Below are 23,403 nucleotides of genomic sequence, written 5' to 3'. Positions count from 1 at the left end.
AGTCTATCCACTGTGTACTTTTATCCAAATACACTAGTTTTATAGGGTTTGGAAAAAATTTATTTTCAAATATATTTTGTTATTTACATGTATATATATGTGTATATGAATATATAAAATTTTTATAGATAAACTTGAAAAAGGAGAAATAAACGAATGTAAATGTAAATAAATATTTATACATTATACATTAAATTAAGTAAAAATAAAGCTTTTAAAAATTTATTATAATCCATGTATTATTCATTGTACTTTATTCAATTGATAACTTTTAAAACAAAGGAATTCAAATAAAACCGAGTTTATGCTTGTTGTTTAAATATCGTTCTAAAACATTTTTATGTATTTTTAAGAGATTAACTAACTTAAGACTCATAAACTAAATTAACTAATTTAAGAGATAATTTTTAAGAGAATAAATAACAAACGTATAGTTGAATATTGCCAAGTAAAACTCTTAAATAAAATATTTTATACTATAATAGAATAATTAGCATGTCTTTTATATTAAATAAACTCTAAATGATAATATTAAAATCATGTAATTTTTATTTTCATTAAAAAATTATATATAAAATAAAATAAAAGGTTTAATATATGAATTTCATGAATATTCATTTTGCTTAAATACATATATATCTGTTACTAATAGGAATTTAATTTCAAGCAATTAAATGCTTACATTCGAAAGCAAGTGTTTACGTACAGAGATTTTTTTTTTTTTTTTATCATCTTTTTATAACAAGTAAATTTATTAATTTATTCATTACTCCATTATTCGTGTTAATTTATTGAAACTGAAAGAATTCCCAAACTTGTTCCTGTTTATTAATTTTAAATTTACTTAAGTCACAATATCCATTAATGTTTATATTGTTTTTTATAATTTTTAATCTTTCCTGACGAAATTGATTTTATTTCTAAAATAGTTCACTTAAATTATTCATATATTATATTATTGAAATGTTTGCTTAAACTTTTATTAAAAAATAATGGACAAGTTGTTTTTAATACGTCTAACAAATAATCTAATTAGTATTTATTGCAACTCTAATTATATTTACGAAAAGTAATTAAAAAAAATACATGAAAATTCTTTTTACTTTTCATTTATTTATAAAAATTTATAAAACTTGAAATACATATATAACATTTAATTTAAATATATAATAATAATCCATAAAATTAAGGCTTTGTATTGGAAAAAAATATATATACGTATGTCTATAATATTTAAGTTTAATGGTATGAAGAATGCATATTTCAATGTACGTATGAATGTATTTGATGGAGATCTTACCCTGGAATAATTATTAAAATATCATCACTTTTGTAAAATTGTAATTTCAGCATTATACATATAGTGGTACGATGATTTAATAGTGCTTATGATTATTACTTATTTAGTTAAATGATTATGATTATTAAATGATTTACTTAAATGATTATAAATTACTTATTTAGTCAATAATACAAAAGTGATGATATTTTAATTAAGAATATTATACATAAGGCACATTTTTTACTGTAGATAAATCTTTTAAGAACATATTCTGATTGTATTCTTGCTGACAACAAAGATTATCTTATTATCTTGTAAATTTTTTAAAGCATCCTCAAACATATCTCGAGTTACAAGCTAAAATGACAATGTTCGATATTTATTAGTTTATTTTAATGTTTATATAAGGTTGATGCAATCTAAATATTTATAAACTTTAACTTACAATATTTGAAGATTCTTTAAATTCGGCAAGCAATTTTTGATAATTTAATGTAGGAACTTTTCCCTTTGATTCGATTAATTTTTTTAATGATTCTGTCAACTGAAGCCTACGTTGTCTAGCAGATCCAGACATACCAGTTGTCAAAATACTAACATCAATTTTACCACTGAGAGGATCAATCGCTGATTGTTTTAAAGCTTCACGGTGTAATCTGCATAAGATTAAAAATTTATCAAAATATTACTTTTTAAAATAATTATATTCATCAATATAAATAAAGTAATTCGACCGTTTACCTCCAAGCTTCTTCTACATCTTCCACTTCAACGGTTTTACCAAGTCGTACTTTAGTATGAGCTTCAGCAAGACGAATAAGTGATTCGAGTTGACGTGGATAAGCAGTAATTTGTCCACGACCACTGCCAACACGGCGCATATCAACATAAGCTTGAACCAATCTTTGTTGAGCTTCTTCTCCAAGTACCGGATGAACATGTTCTTTAGCAAATGCAATATAATCGCGTAATACACTCATGTCGATTAAATCATCTTCTTCTTCAGGCTCTGCTTGATAATACAATGACACTAAGTGTCGAGCCAATCTTTTGTCAAACAAGTCATCTTGCGGATCTAACATTAAAAAAATTAAATCGAATCGAGACATGAGTGTATGAGGCAGCATGACGTTCTCCACGACCTAATGTTTTATATAAGAAATAGTTATTATTGTTTTTTTAAATTCATAAATTTCACAATGCTTTTACCGTTTTATGTTTATTCCATTGTGATTCACAAGGGTTAGCAGCAGCTAAAATGCTAGTTCTAGCATTCAACTGGCAAATAATTCCAGCTTTAGCTATACTTAATGTTTGTTGTTCCATTACTTCGTGAAGCATAGATCTTGTACTATCATTCATTTTATCAAATTCGTCAATACAACAAATACCATTATCGGCAAGAACAAGTGCTCCAGTTTGTAAAACTAATTGTCGAGTTTCTGGATCCTTGGTGACATAAGCAGTTAAACCAACGGCACTAGAACCTTGATAAAAAGAAGAAAAAAAAAAATGAAAAAATAAAATTTGAATTTACGTTTATAAATTTAATAACAAATTTTACAATACTAAACACACCTTTTCCACTGCTGTACTGAGATCGAGGTACTAAATTATAAACAAATTGTAATAATTGTGATTTACTGGTTCCAGGATCTCCACAGAGTAAAATATTAATTTCAGATCGGAAATGACTCCTGCCAGATGCATTGTGTGTTTTCTTTGTACCGCCAAATAATTGCAAAAGAATGCCCTTCTTAATGTCCTCGTTTTCATAAATACTAGGCGCAATGTTTCTTGCAAGTCGATCATATACATCCTTTTTCCGTGATAATAACTTTAAAAGTTCGATTCTTTCTGGAGGAAAGGCATGTTCTTTTCCTTCTTCCACATCGTACAATCTACATTTGCAAATGTATAATAAATAAAAGAACACGCACTGTATGTTAAATGAAAAAATGTATTAATGTACCTCTTAGAGTCCTGCTTCCTGTAATGAACAACATCGATATGTGTTTTGTACACTGAACGTATATTAGATGCTCTTGGGACAACTTGGATTGGAGATGCACAATAAATTCCAGTAACAATAACTCTATCACCAGCTGAAACTGCATCGACTAAGTCATTATGGGCAAATAATATAATGGTTTGCGGTGTTTGTCCAGCAGGCATATCATCCGGCGACTCTTGCAATTTAACCATTTGTTTATCGGAATAATGACTGCGATTATGAACCAAAGAGAAGCAATAATTATTGTTACAATTAGTGCAAACTGTGGGTTCATTAATACGACCTCTATCAATTTCCACGACAGTTGTGAGGGAACAAACGATGCATTTAAAGAATGCTTCTCGCATTTCAGGAATAACATTAGATGTTCGAATAACCATTCCCGATATAGTTATTAATTGGTCAATATCCTCAGGATTAAGCATACGCATGCTTTTTGTTCTGGCAACATTGAAAGGTCTTATTTGTATTTGATGATCCAGCACAGCAGCTGGATATTTCTCGAAAAACATTTCATTTACTGCCATGTCCATAGTTGGTATGATTTCCTGGGGATATGAAACTAATTGCTTATACAATTGCTCATCAAAAACTTGCAAATGAGCACAATTGATATTCATATAGGGTTCCTCTAAAGTATGAATTTCATGAAGTTTCTGCAAATATAATGGTTCCGATACATTCATATTTTCCGGTAGTTCATCATTTTCTGCTTCTGGATCAATGAAACGCTGAACAAATCTTTTAAACTGATCTTTACAACGGTTAATTACAACATTCGTTCCCCATACAACAAGCTGAGGACCAGCTAAATTTTCGCTTTCCGATGAAGTAACCAATCCAGCTACACCCGACTCTTCTGGAATCTAAAAACATTTAATATGGCTTATTGAAATCATTTCATATATTGATAAATATATTTTATAATTACATTATTTAAAAGGAATTTTAATAAATATATAAATAATTACATTATTTAAAAGGAATTTTATCTTAATATTCAAAATTTTATACAAAATATCAATGATTGGTATTAACTTACCGTTGGTTCAGATATAACATTAACCTGCCTCATTCTTTTATCAGTCCTAATATCTGATCTTTGACGAATAGGTGTTCCACGAATGCCACTTCTAGGTGTTCGAACAGATCCAAGAGAGCTTGGAGTGCCATAATTTAAAGGAGAAGATAAATCAATTTCCGTCATTCCTTGGGGAAGTGGACTTGTCATCAAAAGTTGATTAGGCGAAGAGACTGGAGCACTGGATGATGGTCCTTCTGAAGAAGCCACAATTGTTTCTTGGGCTCTGCGATTAACTCCCCATCTAAGTGGAGTATCGGACGAATCATTTGGTATTCCTATTAATAAGATTCGTTATTATGAATAAAAATTTTTAATTTATTTTAAATGACAATTTCCTTTTATATCTACCTCGCCTAGTTGGTGTGCCGCTTTGACTTGGTGTACCATTTTGATTTGGTGTGCCGTTTCGACTTGGTGTGCCGTTTCGACTTGGTGTGCCGTTTTGACTTGGCGTTGTTGCATTTTGTGCCCCGGGTACACTGGGTGAGCTTCTACTACTTGGAGATGATCTAACTACTTGACGTCTAGGTGTTCTTGATTCTGAACGCGTTGGAGTACGCGGAGGTCGCATTGGGCTTGACATCCTTTTATATAGTTCAAACTCAAATTTATATTAAGTATGGATTCTATAAATTACCGTACATTCGAAAATCTTCAATCGGCAGCTGGTATTTATATTCAATTATTTACCTCAACTATACACTTCCCGCCGAAATAATGTTCGGCCGTAAAAATATTGATGGACATAGAGTTGCATATATGAATTTGGCACATGGCAATAAAGAATTTTTATCTTCGGGTAATATAAATATGCTCTACTATGTATATATCTCCCTTTATTTAACAAACAAACTTGCATATTACATATGAAAAATATATAAGACGCTATGACCGTTTAATCAATTTAACAATATTTTAATTGCATTTTAAATTACCCTTTTAAGTTATTTAAAAATTTATACATTAGGACGTCTATATTTCAATAAAATTTAATATGTAACCTAATTTGTCGTACTCTTACTAATTACATAAAATATTCATGTTTTTTATAATAATAATAGAAATAAATTTATTGCAAATCTTCGGTGATAAAATTAATTCTACGCATGCGTAAAATGGTAAAAGAAACTCCTAAGCTCTAGTTACAATATTTCGCGCATTTTATCTGAAAAAATGCCTATAATTTTACTCATTACAATTAACAAAATAGTATTTTATCAATACTACTTTACTGTTTTAAATATGAATTCTTTATTCGAACTTATAGACTACAATGAATAATCAAAAGAGCTATTTGTTTTATTATATAACGATATTTTTAGAACATGCGATGTACCTCAAATAAATGAATTCTCCTTTAAAAATTAAGTTTATTAGTATTATTTATTAGTATAATTAAGTTTATGCGTTAAGTACGTAATACTACAATTATAATATAATTATAATACAAGTTAACTCAATTCTAATTTATAATTACATTTTATTCAAACAACAAATGAAAATTTTACAAAGAACTATTTTCCAATATATTAAATTCCTTATATACATATATATTAGTCAATAATATACAAAAGAATACTTAATTTCTATTACCAATTGAAAATACTGAATCGCATAAACAAACATGCTCTAAAAATAATCAATATAAGCACAACAATTATTATTATACAATATATTTGTAATTTATTTATTGGGTAAAAGCTATTCATAGTTAAACAATTGATTATCATTGTATGTATTAACTTATATTTATATTTTATTTATATAAAATTATAAATTAAGCTTTTACGGTTAGTTACTAATAGTATTTTCGAAGCATCAGTATTATATAAATAATTTTGAATCGATGACGCTGCATACTCGGTCACGATTAACATCTTTAGAAATTTCTCTTGCCATTAATTCTTTCATCAATATCAAAAAAACAAAACAAAAAAAAAAAACAACATTTAAAGACATATTTTGTTAATAGAAACTTTTAAACTACGATTTAATTATAAATTTTTTTAATTATTATGTACGAAATACTATTTTTAATCTAAATGTAAATGTTAATGTAATGTTTTACAAATTAATGATTAACGTCTGAAAATTTTTATTTACCTTTATTATTAATACCTTGTCATTGTTTCTCATTTAAATATGAAAAAATTTTATTCAATAACTGTTTAAATACATTATTTGTCATTATTTAATTAGGAAAATTAGTTTAGCTTTCATAAATTCTTTGATAAAATAAGCACAACTTTTATAAATAGTGAAAAAATAAAATAAAGTAGACAATACTACAATGAATATACTTAATATTAGATATAAAATAAATTATTAATAATATTATGCACAATATTAATAATATTACATTTAATGAAAAATAAAGACAATTAATACACGGATAAATAAATTTGTCATAAACTGGAAAAATAATTAAATAATATGGGACATGTTAAAACAAATGATACTTAAAAAGAGTATGTGAAAAAAGAAAATAATAGAAAGCAGAAGTTTTTTATGCAAGAAATTGGCCGTATAGGTATTAAATTTCAATTAATAAACAAAAAAAAACTAAAAATAATAGTAAAATTTTAAAATTTAAAAAGTTATTAACAAAATTTTAATTTAATTTTTAAAAAGTCATTTTTCATTTACAACTAATAATCACTCAAGACACTAATTAAGAAATATTAATCGTTAGAAATTCAAGTTGTAATTAACATAACAAACTAATAGGTCAATTTTTTACTTAGTTTTTTATTTATAGAAGTGTTTGAATATAATTTTATTCTATTATGTAAATTTGTGTATTGTTTTTCATGACTCTTGAGAAGAAACAAAAAATATAATTTATTAAATATTTCTTTTTTTTATAATTCTTATTAAATTATTAATTATATATTGCGAAAAATATAAAAATTAAATGTCGATATTTGGTTCTTCGGTGTAAATTTCATTAAATTTTCTATACATAATTGATAAAATGAGGATACTAAAGTGGGAGTATTAGGAAATAAATTGAACAAAATTCAGTTGAAATCCATCAACTTTATTTATATTGTAGTATATTTCCACAAATAATGAAAATAAAAATTTTTAGTTAGAATTATTTTTTAGATAAAAAAGTATCTCTTCTTTCGGAAAATCGTTTTTGTTCTACCACAATGTTTGGCGATTGTTTTTCTATTATCTTGTACATTTTTTTTTATCTTAAGCAACAAAACAAAATAAGATGTGAGGAATTATATAGCAAAGAAGGATCCAATGAAAAATGAATAGAAATTTAGTAGTAGAACAAATATATTATTTTACATTATTTATTTTTTGAAAGGTAATTGATTTTTATACATTTCGTTTTTAATAAAAGTTATAGCTTAAAATAGGTTACAGCGTAAATATTCATTTGTTGCTAATAATACAATTATTAACATTTATATCGTTATATTTAGAACATTTATAAATTCACTATTTTCATAATTTATAGCATTATAATCGAGAAATATATATATATATATATATATATATATATATATATATATATATATAGCATATAAAATTTAATTTTAAATATCATTAAATTTATAAAGAGATTAAATATTCGGTAAAAGATAAATAAAACAAACGATAATCTTTCAAAATATAAAAACAGTTATGAACTTTTAAAACAAGTTCTGGAAAATATATTTTTTAAATTCTATTCATTATAATAATGCAGTAATATTTGGAATTTTTTTAATTCTACAAATATAATATATATATATATATATATATATATATATATATATTTCAATACAATATAAATATTTGTTTAATTGCGTGTTTGTAAATATTTATGTTTCAATTTGTATTTATGCATTTCGAATCTAAGGTGTAAAAATCATTGTAGTAACTTAAAAAGTACAATTCCAAAGTCGAGTGGATTTTTCATTTATATACAAAAGTCCACCCATGCAAATGTGTGTACATTAAGTGATGGAAATTTCACGTAAAATAGATTTTTTTATACTCACAGTAAGAATAATCTATATAAATTAAATATTTGAAATTATAATGAAATTCTATACATACTTTTAATTTGAACAAGAAATTATTACGAGGTAGAGGATTTTTACATTATTTTTAATTAATTTGATTATAATTAAAAACCTATTAAAATATTCACTTAATAATGTTAATAATCTATTTTACTTCCAAAGTGAGAAAAATTTTTAAAAAAGATAAATTTGCCTTTCATAAATATATTTTCAGTAATATTAATATGCTTTATAATTTTTCTTTGTTATATTTGGCAAATTTTTCTACTTTTGACCATAAAATCTTACTCAACGCGAAAAACAGTCTAGTGCTGCGGCACGGTCGTTACTTTCAATTTCAATGGGAATTTATTAAATAAGAAATTTTATGATCTTAGTAAAAATGAATAATACAATATAAACATACGACAATTATATTATTATATTGTAAATATGGTAAGAAAGGTCAGTATATATTTTCTTATTTTTCTAAAACTTTATTAATTTATGATATCCTAAACTTCTCTAAATTGAATTAATTTACAAATTAAATATATTTAATCTTTTCTTCTCAATATCAAAATGTAAATCATTATTTAATTTATAAGCCTTTATTCCATTTATTGCATTTCTATCTTTATCGATAATTAAAAAATTTACATTAAATGTTATCCAACATAGCTTTTCTTTTATATATTTTACTATCGTTTCTTTAACTTTTATTTACAAAATAATATATTTTGAACGTTGATTTTTTTATTTCTTATTACATTGATTTATATAATATATTCCGAGTGTGTGAAAAATTAGCGATTTAATGTAACTATTATATTAGTGAAATGAATAATCTTTTTTAAATTAATAATTTCTTATAATGTATACTCTACTGGTGAAATTGAATAAAATTTCTATATATGAGCTCAAAAATATATTTTATTCAAAACTGTGCATAATAACACGTTCTTCTAAATCTCAAGTCGATAAGCGCCTTACATGTAAGCTCATTTCGATTTCGATGCCGTTGTAATCTAACTATAAGCATGTATTATACAAATTTTAAGTAAGAATGCATATGTATGTATGCGCGCGCCCCTATTTCTCCTTCATATATTTTATCCGTATAAATGTAGATTGATATTAGATTTTTCTGTTACCTTGGTTTAAGGACTTAGTTTAGTTATTTATTTTAATAGCGTAGCTTTGCTTTAATCACTGCTAAATTCGAGAATTGATGAGGAAAATCATCGATAATCACAAAGCTGAAGATTAACTGGTAATCTTTAAAAACATAACCGATCGGCATTAAATAAAATTTATAAGCGATGTAAAAGCAAAAAATATATTACAGTATTATGGAACTAATACTTAATTATGTATATAAAATAAATAATAATACGATATTTTCTAATTTTAATTTTCTAATTTTTCTAATATGAAAATATCATTCTATACGTACGAGCGGATACGCGACGAAAATCGTATCTTTAACAAATTTTGCATTCATCAATGTTTGATGCAAATAATAAATAATAAATAAATAAGTTATTTATAAAAACAAAATACATTAAATAATTTATCATTTATATGCTTAGCACATGACTGTTTAATTTCTTCACTCCGTTACCCCATTTTTTTTTTATCTTTTTCATACATAATAAGATGTAAACCATTATTTTATTAATTTATTGAGATCTTTAAGAATAATTGTTTACCATAACTGAAACTCGGGTTCACTTGACTCGATGAATGTCAGTAAAGAAATGAAAAGAGCGAATAGAATTGTGACTTATCGAAACGCTCTAAGAGCATAAAAAGCATTTCGTGATTTTGACAAAATATTTACATTAACGAATAAATCGAGAAGTATATAATTCTTTAATACTGTTATCTATGAAAATATAATTAGTATGACAATACATATATATGCTATATGAAATCATAAGTTTCTTCTATGAAAAATAATCTTAGTAAGTCCATTGTCGTCAGTGCAACCATTCGTATAAATTTGTAACTGTAGTTTCTATGTTAAATTAAATTACAAATTTCCATTATCATTTTGATGTGCATTAATTTTTTAATACAGATATTCGGTCCTACAAATTCAACGTTTAGTAAGATTATATCCAAAAAAGTATAATTGTAACTATTATATAGTTTTGTATTCCTTAAAGAAACATTTGGAAATGAAGCTATGACAATAAATATAACGATATATTAAATTAAATGAAAACTGAAACTTACAACTTAAAAAATTCAATTTAAATAAACGTTATAATTGTTTTTCTATAGAAATTAATGAAATTATATCGATATTAATAAAAATTTATATGTGTTATAAGCAGTTATAAAAATGAAAAGCAATAATTACACTTTAATATCTTTTGACTCGTGTATAGTAAGATCACATGTCACAAGTATTTTATAAAAAATTAAAAATAAAACTTATTTAACTTCTTTATTGCACACTTAAAAGAATAAGGACAAAGGAACAATGCAGTGCTTATACTTTTTCTTATTTATAAATCTGGTAACATTGATAGAATTATTTAAAAACTCTTCGAATACGCATATTCAGTATGAATTATTTATTTATATAAAGGTAATATAATATCGACAATACTTATAATCTTCTGTATATTTTGCAGTTTATTACCGCGTGTTATTATTATTATTATTATTATTATTATTATTATTTTTATTTTTATTTTTAATCAAATATTACTTAGCAATACAGATAAAGCAACATAACTTCGAACGTTTTCTCTATGCGATTTTTCATGAAATTCTCTAATTCTACATTAAAGTTGTATCTTCAAATGCATTCCGTGAGATTGACGAAACATTTTCATTTCTTTTTTTTTCATCGCAAAGAATTGTTTTAAATCGCCTAAACTCTAAAAAAGTAAACTTGTTTTATTGCTGTTTTCTCTTCGTTCCTTGCAGTTTTCGAGCAACTAAAATACATTAAGGGAATGTGAAATAAACATTTTTCTTTAATTTTAATCTAGTAAAAGTCATATTAGCACGCAATTAACGGGGAAGTAGGTCCCTAAGTTTAAATGTCCGATCAGAGTAAAATTATTGCTTTAAAAGGATAATTATTACATGAAGCAAATAATCGATTAGTCTGTAGATAGAGATTATAAATGTATAACAAATAATTGAAACTTACATATAAGGTGCCAAATCTTTAAAATACATGATAATTAATCTTAGGTGTATTTTCCTTCTATTAAAAAAAAAAAAAAAGTTCTTACAGTAATTAACAATAAACAAATATATATATATATATATATATATATATACTTAAAATTTCTTCATTATTCATTTTTTTTATTTTTATTTCCTTTAATGTATGTATTCTAAATTTAACATTTTTTATGCATATAATTTATGCGCTAAAGCAATTCGATTGGACTATTGTGGATCGTGTAAGAGTAAAGAAAGTGAAGGATCGACAGTTGTTATATATCAAACTTAATAAGACACTCCATACGTTAAGTTGATAATTTAGCCTTTTTTGCATGGTTCGATAGCCTCGGTAAGTCCATAATTCTCCCAATAGCCGGGCAATAAGATTGGAAAGTATAACTTATTACGATATTCGAACAGAGCTCGAAGTTTTCATTTTTTTTTTTTTTTTAATTTTTAAGCGAGAATTATGGGAAGCGCATCCACGAAATCGGTTGCACCCACGACATAATGCCCATACGGAGTATTATGGATGGACTTCTATCATGACAATTTCTACAGGGAAATAAAGAAACATGAGAGTAGAAGAGAATCGATCGATATCAACTACATATTCCCAGCCTCTCGTACCGTCACAAAAACTCTACGAGCTCCGAGGACATGCTTATGCCATGGCTAGTGTTAGAAGCGGACAGGTGAGATAGAGAAAGCGTATTTGTCGTCTCATTAAGCACTCACTAGACATGCCGAATCTATCCCAATTGTGCAAACTTACATTTAACCGTAGCACATATTTTATTATGGAATATTTTCTTATTCTAAAATACGATTTATTAACGAATTAACGAGACGTTAATTATACCACGGCGTTAATATGAAAATAGTACAATCCCATAAAGAAATAATAAAAAATCGAGAAATACATTGATAAGTAATAATTGCAAAACAAAACGAAAAACACCCGAAAGCACAAAATATGAAAGGTAAATAATTAATGTCAAAAAGATATATATATATATATATATATTATATATATATATATATATATATATATAATATATATTTATATATATATATATATATATATATATAAATTATAATGAGATAAAAGAAAGTGAGATGAAAAATATAGCTTATTTGCTGTTAGGTTTATCAAGTAATAAAATCGATTTTACCGAGCAACCAATTAAGATCAACACTGGATTAAATTAGCAGGAAATAAAAGTTCAGTATTAACCGCGACGTTGTGTTTGTAAACCCTAAAAGTGGGTCAAGTAGCAATCGCAAGACATATAATTATCTTTAATAATAGTTTCGGCAATAAATTTCTATCTACGTTTAATAATTTGCATAAGGTAAAGTATATCTTTGTTAAAGATTTATATGTCATTGGAAATTGATGAAATAGGCCTTCCAGCATTAATGTCAGAACACTTCAAAATCGATAAATCCCAAACACTATAATTCTTATTCAATAAATATAATTGTAGTTAATTTGTATGGTTAATTTAAATTTAAAGCAATGTCAATTTAAATAGAAAAAAAGTAATCGAGGTAAAAACTGACTTTTCGCGCCTTTTTCATATGAATTCACTCAATTTACCAGAAAAAAAGCCTTGAAAAAAGCCTTATAAAATGTCATAGAAAATCTTGAAATTTTTGGTGATATTTAAGATGAAATTTTATGTATATTTCATTTTATTTTAACGCTTAAAACATAGGAGAGATAAATTAATCTAACGGAAATTTTGTTCACATTTAAAAAAAAAATAAGCCACACTGAATACTTTAGTTTAATTTTAAACGATTTAATTTTCCAAATTCTTATGATCTTGTAGTAATTTGCAAACTTTATTACCCTTAATGATTTATCTATAGAGCTTTTTAAAATATTTTATTCTTTTTCAATGAAAAATGAAGATTAGTAAAAGCAATTTTTCTCTAAAAGCAATTGTATCTCGTGAAGGGTATGTCAATACTTACGGTATTAGTGTCCAGCTATATGCAATTTTTTTTTTTTTTTTTTTTTTTTTTTTAAAGCAATGAGTATTTCGTTTAGTCAAATAGAATTAATACTGTACAGAAAGAAGCTGCAAAGATTAGAGAGGCAGAGTAAGTGAAATAAGATTTACATAAATGTATTGGTTAAATAAAAAATATTGTTGGCAAAATTACCTTGTCCGATCTTTTCTTGTAGAATACTTTCTTACAACACACGTGCAATTGATATTATTTGTATAAAAAGTTATTGTGATTTAATAAGAATTTTATTTAAAGTATGTCGGTACATCAAATATTCATGATATTAATTAACCAAGTAAGATCCAATCGTCAGAATCTTCATACATTATTGATCTTACAAATTGTTTAGATTGGGCTGAAGATAATGTAAAAATTTATTTTTATCGTTATTAAAATTTCAATTAGACTTAATTTAATAATATAATCGACATTTTACATTTCTGCGTCTATATACATTTTTAATAATTTAATTTCGATGAATTTATATTTATTAAATAGTTTTCCTTTCTATTTATTATTATTTCGTATAAATATTTTACCAAAATTTCTTGTAAATAGTACGAATTGATCTACTTTAATAGAAAATATACAGGTGTCATCGCATACGAGTATGTATTAAATTAATACTAAATTCTACCTGTATTGATTTTATTTATTTGCTTATATTTATCAACACCATCGATCATTTGTTTATCACAGGTACGAAAAATACATGTTAAATGATCTATGATAATACGATTTAGCATATTTTGTTTTAAAATAAAATAAAACTGTTTTGCAAATATAAATCATTAAAAGAAGAAATATTAATTCAAAATACCATTAAATTTAGCTTCTGATATTTTCTGATATGTCAAATCAGATTTATTATCGCATAATTGTTGCGTATCGGGACATTTTTTATTGCTATCAGAGTCTTCGAATTTAATTAATTCAGTTTTATAATTATCCGTATTTTTTACAGTAGATTCTGACGCTAATGAATCACAATTTTGGTCAATATTGTAAGAACACGTGAGATCATTTGTATATGCTTCATTAAAATCAATGGAGCTACAATCATTAGATTTTAAATTACAATTTTGATTCTTCGTAATATATATGGATAAATCTAAATTTAGATAATTGAATAAGAGTTTTTCTCTATCTTGAATAGATTTTTCAATGCTTTCTAAATTATTATCCGATTTCAATACATAGTCTGTGTCAATATTTTGCATTTGTTGAATCGAATTTCCAGATTCAGTTAATCCATTATTTATGTTATGCTTGTGACTATTTATTGGTATATCACGACTCTCTGTCGTCATTGTTTTTATTTGCGAAGCTTCGGTATTTGCAATTTCCTTTTTCAATCCATCACTTTTTCTTTGCGGAGTAAAAACAATTTCTTCAAAATCTTGTTCTCCAATTTTCTGAAATATGTCCTTGCAATCCATTAAGAATTTTGTATCTTCAATATTAAATTGATTGTTTATTAGATTAACTTCGGTTGATAAAGGGTGATGTGATTTTGTTGAAATAGTAGACGACATTTCAATCGCTTCGTGCGCATTTATTATCGAAGTGGTATCTACTCCAATAGTCACAGATGGAGAAATACTGTAACAATGCAGAGATTATCAATCAAATTTGTTGGCACAGGTATGACTTATACTTGAAAATCGATTGTCATTTATAAAATTCTTTCAAATTAATATAAATATCAATATTGTGATAATACTTATAATGTGAAAATTTTAAGTTTCATACATAATTTTTATTACTTAATTTTTAAGTAAGTTTGGAATTTATAAGTAATTTTTATTTATCGGTAAACAGTAGAATACAGAAAATTTCCATTATGTTGTAGTAATTTTTTTTTTTTTTTTAAGTATCACTTTTTTAATCAACATATTTACGGAAATTAAAAAAAAACGGATGCTATTAGAAGATTAAAAATTCTAATAAGCAATTAATAATGGTTTAATCAACAATTTCAATTACTTATTTAATTACTTATTTAATAACAATTACTTATTTAATTTAATTAATTATTTAAATTATTGTAATTAAACACTTTATAAGTAGCGCAACGAATGCTGTCAAACCACTTCGATTTCATAGTTATTTTAATGATGATGTGAGAGAAACATTCGTGTTAATGGTAAAATCATTTAGCTCTGGATAAGTTTTAGCAATAAGCCAAAAAACATAATTGAATGGTACAAATTTCTTCACAAATAATTGATAGTTCACTTTTTATATTAACAAAAAGAAAAAAACAAAAACAAAACACAAACAAAACAAACAAAACAAACAAACAAACAAACTAATTAAATTAATTTATAATTTACGTTCTTGGCTGTTCATTGTTCATCGATTTTACTTTATCAAATGGTAGAGCAGATATGATGGGAGTTAATTTCCATTTTGTTCTTAAGTTTTCAAGACCTGAAGTTATTGGATTATTTAATTCGCTAATCGATTTTAACTGATTCATAAATCGATTTTTTGCTAAAATATAAATAATTTAAAATTAAAACAAGTAAGTATTAAATACACGAATGAAATATGTCAAATATAACAAACGAATACTTGCTTAAAATAAGCGTACCTGCGTTAAAAGGAATTATTTCGGGATAACCAGCTATCCGTAAAATATTTCTTTCGCCCTCGAGGATAAATATTTCATCGTTACAACATGCAATGTCCGTTACTTTTCGTAAATCAGTTATAACCGATGTTATTGTGTTTGTACTTGGACTTATAAAGTAAACTATATCATTATTATAAGTTACTAATAAATCGTCGGAAAATGTCATTACTAAACCAAAAGTTGGATTTTCTTGAGTTTTTCTTCTGGCATTATCCGGTGCTGGATTCAGCAATTTCACTTTGGCTTGGTCTACCTTAATGGCTTCCTATCATAAAATATATTTTATTATCAGGTAAATGGACAGGCAATAATTATTTCACTTAAGGTTTTTCATACTTTTAGGATTAAAGTCTTTAATACGATTCCCTTTCTATCTGCTTGCCAAATTCGTAGTCCAGGTCTACTGGCATAAATTATCGGCTGGTCAATATAATTTTTGTTTTTAGCAAAGATTGCTCCAAATTTTCCAAGACTATAATCGATTAACAAAAATTATTTTTCAACATTATGTGATATAAAAATCGGATAAAAATTATAAGTTTAAGTTACATACAATTTTCTATCTTTCTGTCCAACTTGCGTAATTTTATTATCATGATTTATATCGACGATGATAGTTCGAAATAACGTTGATATTAACAGTAATCCATTTTGATAACTCAATTGTACCACGGAATAGGTCTCATTTAAAAATTCAGTAGACTTAGATAAGTGCTGTATGTATGTGCCAATTATAAAAAAAAACTTTTAGTACATTAAAATTATTCCAGTAAAATAAAAATATGCTAAATTTACAACATATCACTGTAAAATAAATGTTCTTATTATGTACAAATGATATAAAAATTTGATAATAATGAAATAATTTCTGATTTATTATGTGAAATGATGCCCATGAAATAGAACAAGGACTAACCGAAATGAAGGCCTATAAATCTTGAAAGCAATCCATAAGGATTCGAGATCTGTAGTATCCTGAATCGATCCATCATTGTACTTTTGGAAGTGCTAAAAAATCCAATTGCATCAATCACTGGGATATTGTCGAGAGTCGATTTCACCTACCGAATTCATAATAATTTCTTGTCAAATCGATAATAATTTTGCCAGAATCATTGGATGCGACTCTTGATCCTGCATATCTCGTAACGAGCGTGTAATTACGAAAAGGAAAACGCGGCTGTAATTGAACGATTAAATAGAAATCTCGTCAGGAATATTAGTCAGGGAGAAGAGAATGCCCACACACGCGAACGAGTACACGCTATCTGCAGCTCTTGTCAAAGAGTAGGAAGATGCGACATAAGGAGGGGAGTGGGATAACACGAAGCTCAGTTGGTGAGTCGCAAGTTTGTCCCAAAAACTAAATTCGAATGCGCACCTACAAAGGGAATTAGAAATAGTCGAGTCGGCCGTTTTTGGGATGACCAAACATAATGTTTTCGCTAATTTATAAATGACAAGAATATCTGACCCTTGAAACTGATAATATCGATCATTGGAATTGCCAATCTCGCTATCATTATGATTAAATTTAAGAAAATTATGTGATAGTCGATCGAAAATTGAGATATTAAATATTATATTACTGTGCGAAAATAGACGTACATGATTATTTTATATATTGTAAATATATAAATATATTGTATATATTATATAATATATATATATATATATATATATATATATATTGTATATATAAAAATATGTAAATATATTGTAAATATATCGTAAAAACAAAATGGGTCTGCGTTTTACAGCAGAAAATTTCAATGATCATTAACAGTATAATAATTATTGCAATTTTTCGGTAAAATCGATCTCTTCTTAAGACAAATTAATGACATTTTATTTATTACACATTACGATGCGATGCGTATTAAAATGTAATTTACTACCACTAATTGCATATACATATATTTATAATAGAGCTTTACGTTCGTAAATTTAACATTGATATTGAATGAAATAATCCTTACTAACCATATGAAAATCTATTTTTGTCAATACAACTAGACCATTTTCATCACCGCTAAATAATTTCATTCCATTTTTAGACCATTGTACCGACGTTACAGACACTTTATGGAGCTCGCTAATATTAAATCTCTCTACCTTCAAAATAAAAAAGTATGTATATTATTATGTATGTTTGTTATTTCATTTTGAAAGAATCTACCTGTTTTTTCTTCTTAGGCTTCCATGTTTCGGGTAACGAATCAGGAAGTTGTTTTGGTATTTGAAAAATTGTAACTACTCCACGATTATTGCCTGCCGCTACCATATAATCTACAGTAGATATAACTTGAATACAAGTTATAATACTATTGGTATCCTAATAAAATTCCAATTATTAATAATTCATTATATTGCTGCAGAAATTATAATTATTTTACAAAGGAATTTATATAAAGAGATTCATGTAGAATAGATGTAAAATATAAAGATAACATAAATTGAAGTACACAAAAAGTTTATCCAATCTTAATTTAATGTATTAAATTTAAGATATTAAAATTAAATAAAATATGAAAAATATAAAATGTTTATTTAATCATTTGCAGATCTACGATATTTGACATACTTGACATCCAAGCGTTTCAATTTCTTCAGTTTTTCTATTGAACCAATAAACAACACCATGATTCGTTCCCACAGCAATGAATTTTGTTATAACATCGATGCAAGTAAAATTTATATCTCGATTGAAAAGACCAATTTTATATTTATCAGGAATTTTTTCTAATAGGGTAGTAAGCGGAGCCCATTCTTGAAGTGGATTATCATTGTCTTGACTTATTAAATTTGCCATTTTTTAAGTTTTTGTCAATTCATGTTAAAGTTATTATTTGATGCATTAGCTTATTCAATAATTGTTCGATACATTAAAGGCTAACATTATCGTCCAATTATCATTCGTTTATTATGGATTAGATCTCTTATAAAATTAAATGAACGATTATTACGAATGCACAATTTTATACGCATAAATGATTTGACAATTCAATTTATCAGAATAATTATAAATTGCTGGAGCACTTTATCGTCTGAATTTTACAATTACAACGACATTCGTTAAATACATAAATCCCACTAGTTTTCACTTCAAAATATTTTATGAAAATTGAGCTGAAAAGCAAAGCAAATGTAAGAATTCCATTAAATTCGATTTAATTCGTAAAATGCACAACTTCTTGATTCATACTTTGCACCAACGCAATATTTTTATAATTGCAACGTGTCATAACCTCAATCCGCGATAGAACTCGGTATTGATTATAAATGTGGTTACTTTTAAATTTTTTTAATTTTTAATGTCAAAAATGTAGTTGAATCGTAATCGGAGAGTATCGAGTGCCTATGATATTTTTCATTTTCATTTTTATAATTCAATACGCTACTTGAATAACAATACTTTGGCAATGAAAATAAACATGCTCCAATTAACCAATCATTATAATTAAAAAACAAAAATAATGCGAGTTTTGAAATTTATACCAATGCGATAATGTCATCAACTTTTAATAATTCACAAAACTTCGCTTCTACCATAACCGCGTAAAACTTCATATTAATAAAAACTTGAAATAAAAATATATTTCATTTCAAATGGTAACATTGATTATCTAAAATTATTTATTAACTAGCTGCCGTAATATTGTACAAACGTTAATAAACGCGTGTAAAATAATAAGCGAATAAACAACGAAGTGAATGTAATGATTCCAAAAAAAAAAAAAAAAAAAAAAAAAACCAAGAAAGTAATATTAATGTGCGTTAAATAGCAAAATGAATATGAATTTTGTGTTATGCGATTAAATAATATTATACAAAGGCTACGATTTAGCGTCATCGTGTCACTTGAGTAATAAAACAAAAGTTGTTTTACGAACGACAATGTAAAACAAACACTCAAGATCGAGAAGCAATTAATGTAATATAACAAAGATCTCCGAAGATTTAATTGATTCGTTAAATGAAGAGGTCAATTAATAATAACTCCCCCCCCCACCTCCGGTTTAATCAACCAACGCATAAATTACGCGTTCGAAAGAGACGGGTAGATTGCAATTATTTGTTTACCAGAGCTAATTTTATTATTATCGTAATGTAGCACTATAATGATAAATTATAGTCATAATAATACAACATTGGAACTTACAATTCATTATAATAGAGCATATATTATTTATTACAATAGAATAAAATTAGAATTATTGTTTAGTTACTTTTAGTTTTATGGCATCAGTTTACGTTCAAATATTCTTTTTCTAATTAGCTTTTTTTTTTTTTTTTTTTTTTTTAAGGATTGCCAATATCCTGTACCAATTACTTCCAATTGAATTGCATTCGACTTTGGAACAACTGTTTAGAATGAAGATTAAATTAAAAAGGTGTTTATATAATTTTCTTGCAGGGATTAACAATCTAACTATCCAGAGCTTTCAAATAGAAGCTGAGCTGAAGCTCTGCAATATCCAACAAATTAAAAAACCTCGATTTTACAAAAACTTTTAATGCGATATAAAACTATCTATGTACGTGCAAGTACTTTACATAAGCAAGTGACTCGTCATTTATGATAAATTGGGAAAATAAATTCAGGATTAACTTAAGGATATATTAATATTAAAAAATAATCAATTTCATCAGCTTTAATAAAACTATTAAAAAATTTGTTAACATTTATTAAATAATTTTAGATATTCGTTCAAATAATGACGTTAAAATCATTTATTTTCTAGCGGAATTTACACGTATTTCTTAAGGACACGACGAATCAAGTCTATGAGTTTCGCGAGTCTTTACCATACAAAAACTATAAATTTATACAAATACAAATATATATGAATTCCATTTAATAAGATGAAATTCTTCAACCTATGCAATTTGAATTACGTTATTGTTTACACATTTCTTACGATTTTACGAATATAAAAAATAAAAATTATCGTATCGTATATTATTTTGTATATTAATAAATAGTGCTGTAATTTTAGCATTTTTACAAGCAACACCAATAATTGTAAATATTTAATGGTGTATTATATTTTTGTGATATTATATGTTTTTAACGCAAGTCGAATTATAATATTTAAATTAATATAAAGCGGCTTAAATATTCAAATTAAGGGACATAAAATATTCATAATTACATTTTTTACCAAGAAATTTTAAATATTTTTCGGTAATTAATTAAGGTCAAATTCCAGTAATTAAAGTCTTGGAAATATCCAAGTATTACTTATAATTTAATCGATAATAAATAAGGAATTATATAAAAATATAAAAGAAGAAGTTCGATAAAATGTTAAATACAAAGAACCTTATTGATAATATTGATACTTCAAACGATGCTGCGTCAAGAAAAGTTAATGCGTCAATTTACTTGCTGTTTAAATTTTAAATTTATTTATCTAAGTAGAGAATTAAAAAGGGAGAGCTAGAGAGAGAGAGAGAGAGAGAGAGAGAGAGAGAGAGAGAGAGACCAAAGTTTCAATATTTCAGTAAAAGAATGAAAATTGTTGATTATGATTTTTCAGGAAAAATAATTGAGATTATATTTTTTAATAAAATATTTCTATTGTATATTGATGAAACGCTTTATCAAAAGATCTAAATTCTAAAAGGTTTAACTTTCCAGATATGACAAATGATCCAATAGATGAAAAGGATAAATTTATAGGCTGGAATATTCATCAATTATCTGCATTTTTACTTGCTTAATAAGAAAAAAATCTATAAAATCACAATATTCAAAAGCTTTATTATTATAAAATTTTTATTAAATAATTAAAAAAAAAAAAAAAAATTCACACTGCATAATACAGCATCGTCAATTGCAAAAATTACATCGTCGTAAGAAAAAGAGAAATTATAGAAAATATTTCAGCCACCGACATGCAAATCTTCAATATCTTCAAATATAAGCACCACTGATAAAATAAATATCCTATATATAGTTTATTTAATTTTTATAAAAATAACGTATACTCGATCCACGGCATTTTCTAAAGGAAAAAATATTTGCAAATTCATAGTCTATTCAACTGATAAGTTATTAAATAAATTAAATTTCAGAAATAATTACGTATTGAATTGTTAAGTAATACGATTACATCACTAAGTAGCTAAATGAAAATGAATTTTGATTATATTAGATTCCCTTTAGACGAATATTGTGTTAAAATGACATACTTATAGCAATAATAATGTGATTAGACAGAAGATTTCTAGGCATAGAATATAATTATACAATATTTTATTAAAAGTAAATATAAGTATAATATAAATATCATACCGAGTTGCTCAATGTCGAAAACTGTAGAAAACTACTTAATTAACGAATGATGATACTATTATGATAAAATGATAAAACTACTTAAATAAGGAATGAAAAATTTAACTTTGATGAGCATTATATATAAATTATAAATTCCTATCACGTTCATTCATATTGAAAAACAAATTAATCACCAAAAACGTAATGTTCATCAATTTAGTTTTAAATGGCATTATATTTTATCATTATTTCACACAATTATTTTTATCTTTCGACATTGTAATTGTACGACCATTAAATTGTTTAAATATAAAAATTTATTCTAATCTATACTTTAAAGATCCATTTACAAGAATTTTTTAATACAATTATTAGCACTTTGAATAAATATCTTTAATGTTTATTTATTTTAATTGTCGCAATTACTATTCTGTCGTTGTGTTTTTATTCATATATTTGTTACAACTTAACTATTATTACTATTGTTTATTTAAATTATATAAAGTTGTTTGATTTTATAACGAATTCTTATTTTTAAATCGAAAGCAGTCCATTATCAAGTATTGGCTATTAATAATTTTATTAATTAATAAATATTAAATGTACTTACTCGAGATTATATTTTTTTTTTTTTTTTTTTTTTTTTTTTGCTTCTTATAAAACGTAACTACTAAAGAACGTAAAACCTCGTTTAAAAATACATTTCATTTTCATTGCATAACATATACAAAGCAATTATTATTAATGGTAAAAGTACAATTATAATAGTACAAGACGTTTTGCTATGTATGAAACTCCAAATTTTATACAATTTTAACATAAAAATTAAAAAATTTTACATTATTACCTACCATTTAGTTAATATGAATTATTAATAAATGATT

The 23,403-nt window shown here is 25.3% G+C and overlaps 2 protein-coding genes and 1 long non-coding RNA gene across 3 annotated transcripts; 1 reads left to right on the top strand and 2 right to left on the bottom strand.

Annotated features, from left to right (window-relative positions):
* Window positions 1-1,461: 1,461 nt before the first annotated feature.
* On the bottom strand, window positions 1,462-5,168 carry dpa (disc proliferation abnormal). Its single transcript, XM_011499594.1, has 9 exons — window positions 5,071-5,168; window positions 4,729-4,964; window positions 4,339-4,655; window positions 3,255-4,162; window positions 2,861-3,183; window positions 2,492-2,769; window positions 2,024-2,424; window positions 1,728-1,938; window positions 1,462-1,639 (listed from the first exon to the last, which is right to left on the bottom strand). Exons 2-9 carry the CDS (start codon window positions 4,961-4,963, stop codon window positions 1,541-1,543), a joined length of 2,772 nt encoding a protein of 923 aa, XP_011497896.1. The 5' UTR covers window position 4,964; window positions 5,071-5,168; the 3' UTR covers window positions 1,462-1,540.
* Window positions 5,169-13,831: 8,663 nt separating this feature from the next.
* On the bottom strand, window positions 13,832-19,316 carry LOC105362219 (WD repeat-containing protein CG11141). Its single transcript, XM_011499593.1, has 9 exons — window positions 18,821-19,316; window positions 18,416-18,571; window positions 18,220-18,351; window positions 16,790-16,950; window positions 16,573-16,708; window positions 16,195-16,501; window positions 15,935-16,094; window positions 14,419-15,200; window positions 13,832-13,953 (listed from the first exon to the last, which is right to left on the bottom strand). Exons 1-9 carry the CDS (start codon window positions 19,046-19,048, stop codon window positions 13,886-13,888), a joined length of 2,130 nt encoding a protein of 709 aa, XP_011497895.1. The 5' UTR covers window positions 19,049-19,316; the 3' UTR covers window positions 13,832-13,885.
* On the top strand, window positions 17,456-18,506 carry LOC105362218 (uncharacterized). Its single transcript, XR_912875.1, has 3 exons — window positions 17,456-17,574; window positions 18,294-18,366; window positions 18,433-18,506. It is a non-coding gene; the product is annotated as an uncharacterized LOC105362218 (long non-coding RNA).
* Window positions 19,317-23,403: the final 4,087 nt, after the last annotated feature.

The sequence above is a fragment of the Ceratosolen solmsi genome, unplaced genomic scaffold (genome assembly GCF_000503995.2).
Source record: "Ceratosolen solmsi marchali unplaced genomic scaffold, CerSol_1.0 scaffold35, whole genome shotgun sequence".
Taxonomy (NCBI): domain Eukaryota; kingdom Metazoa; phylum Arthropoda; class Insecta; order Hymenoptera; family Agaonidae; genus Ceratosolen; species Ceratosolen solmsi.
The sequence above is the reverse complement of the archived record's forward strand: the minus strand, read 5'-3'. Positions and strand labels throughout refer to the sequence as shown.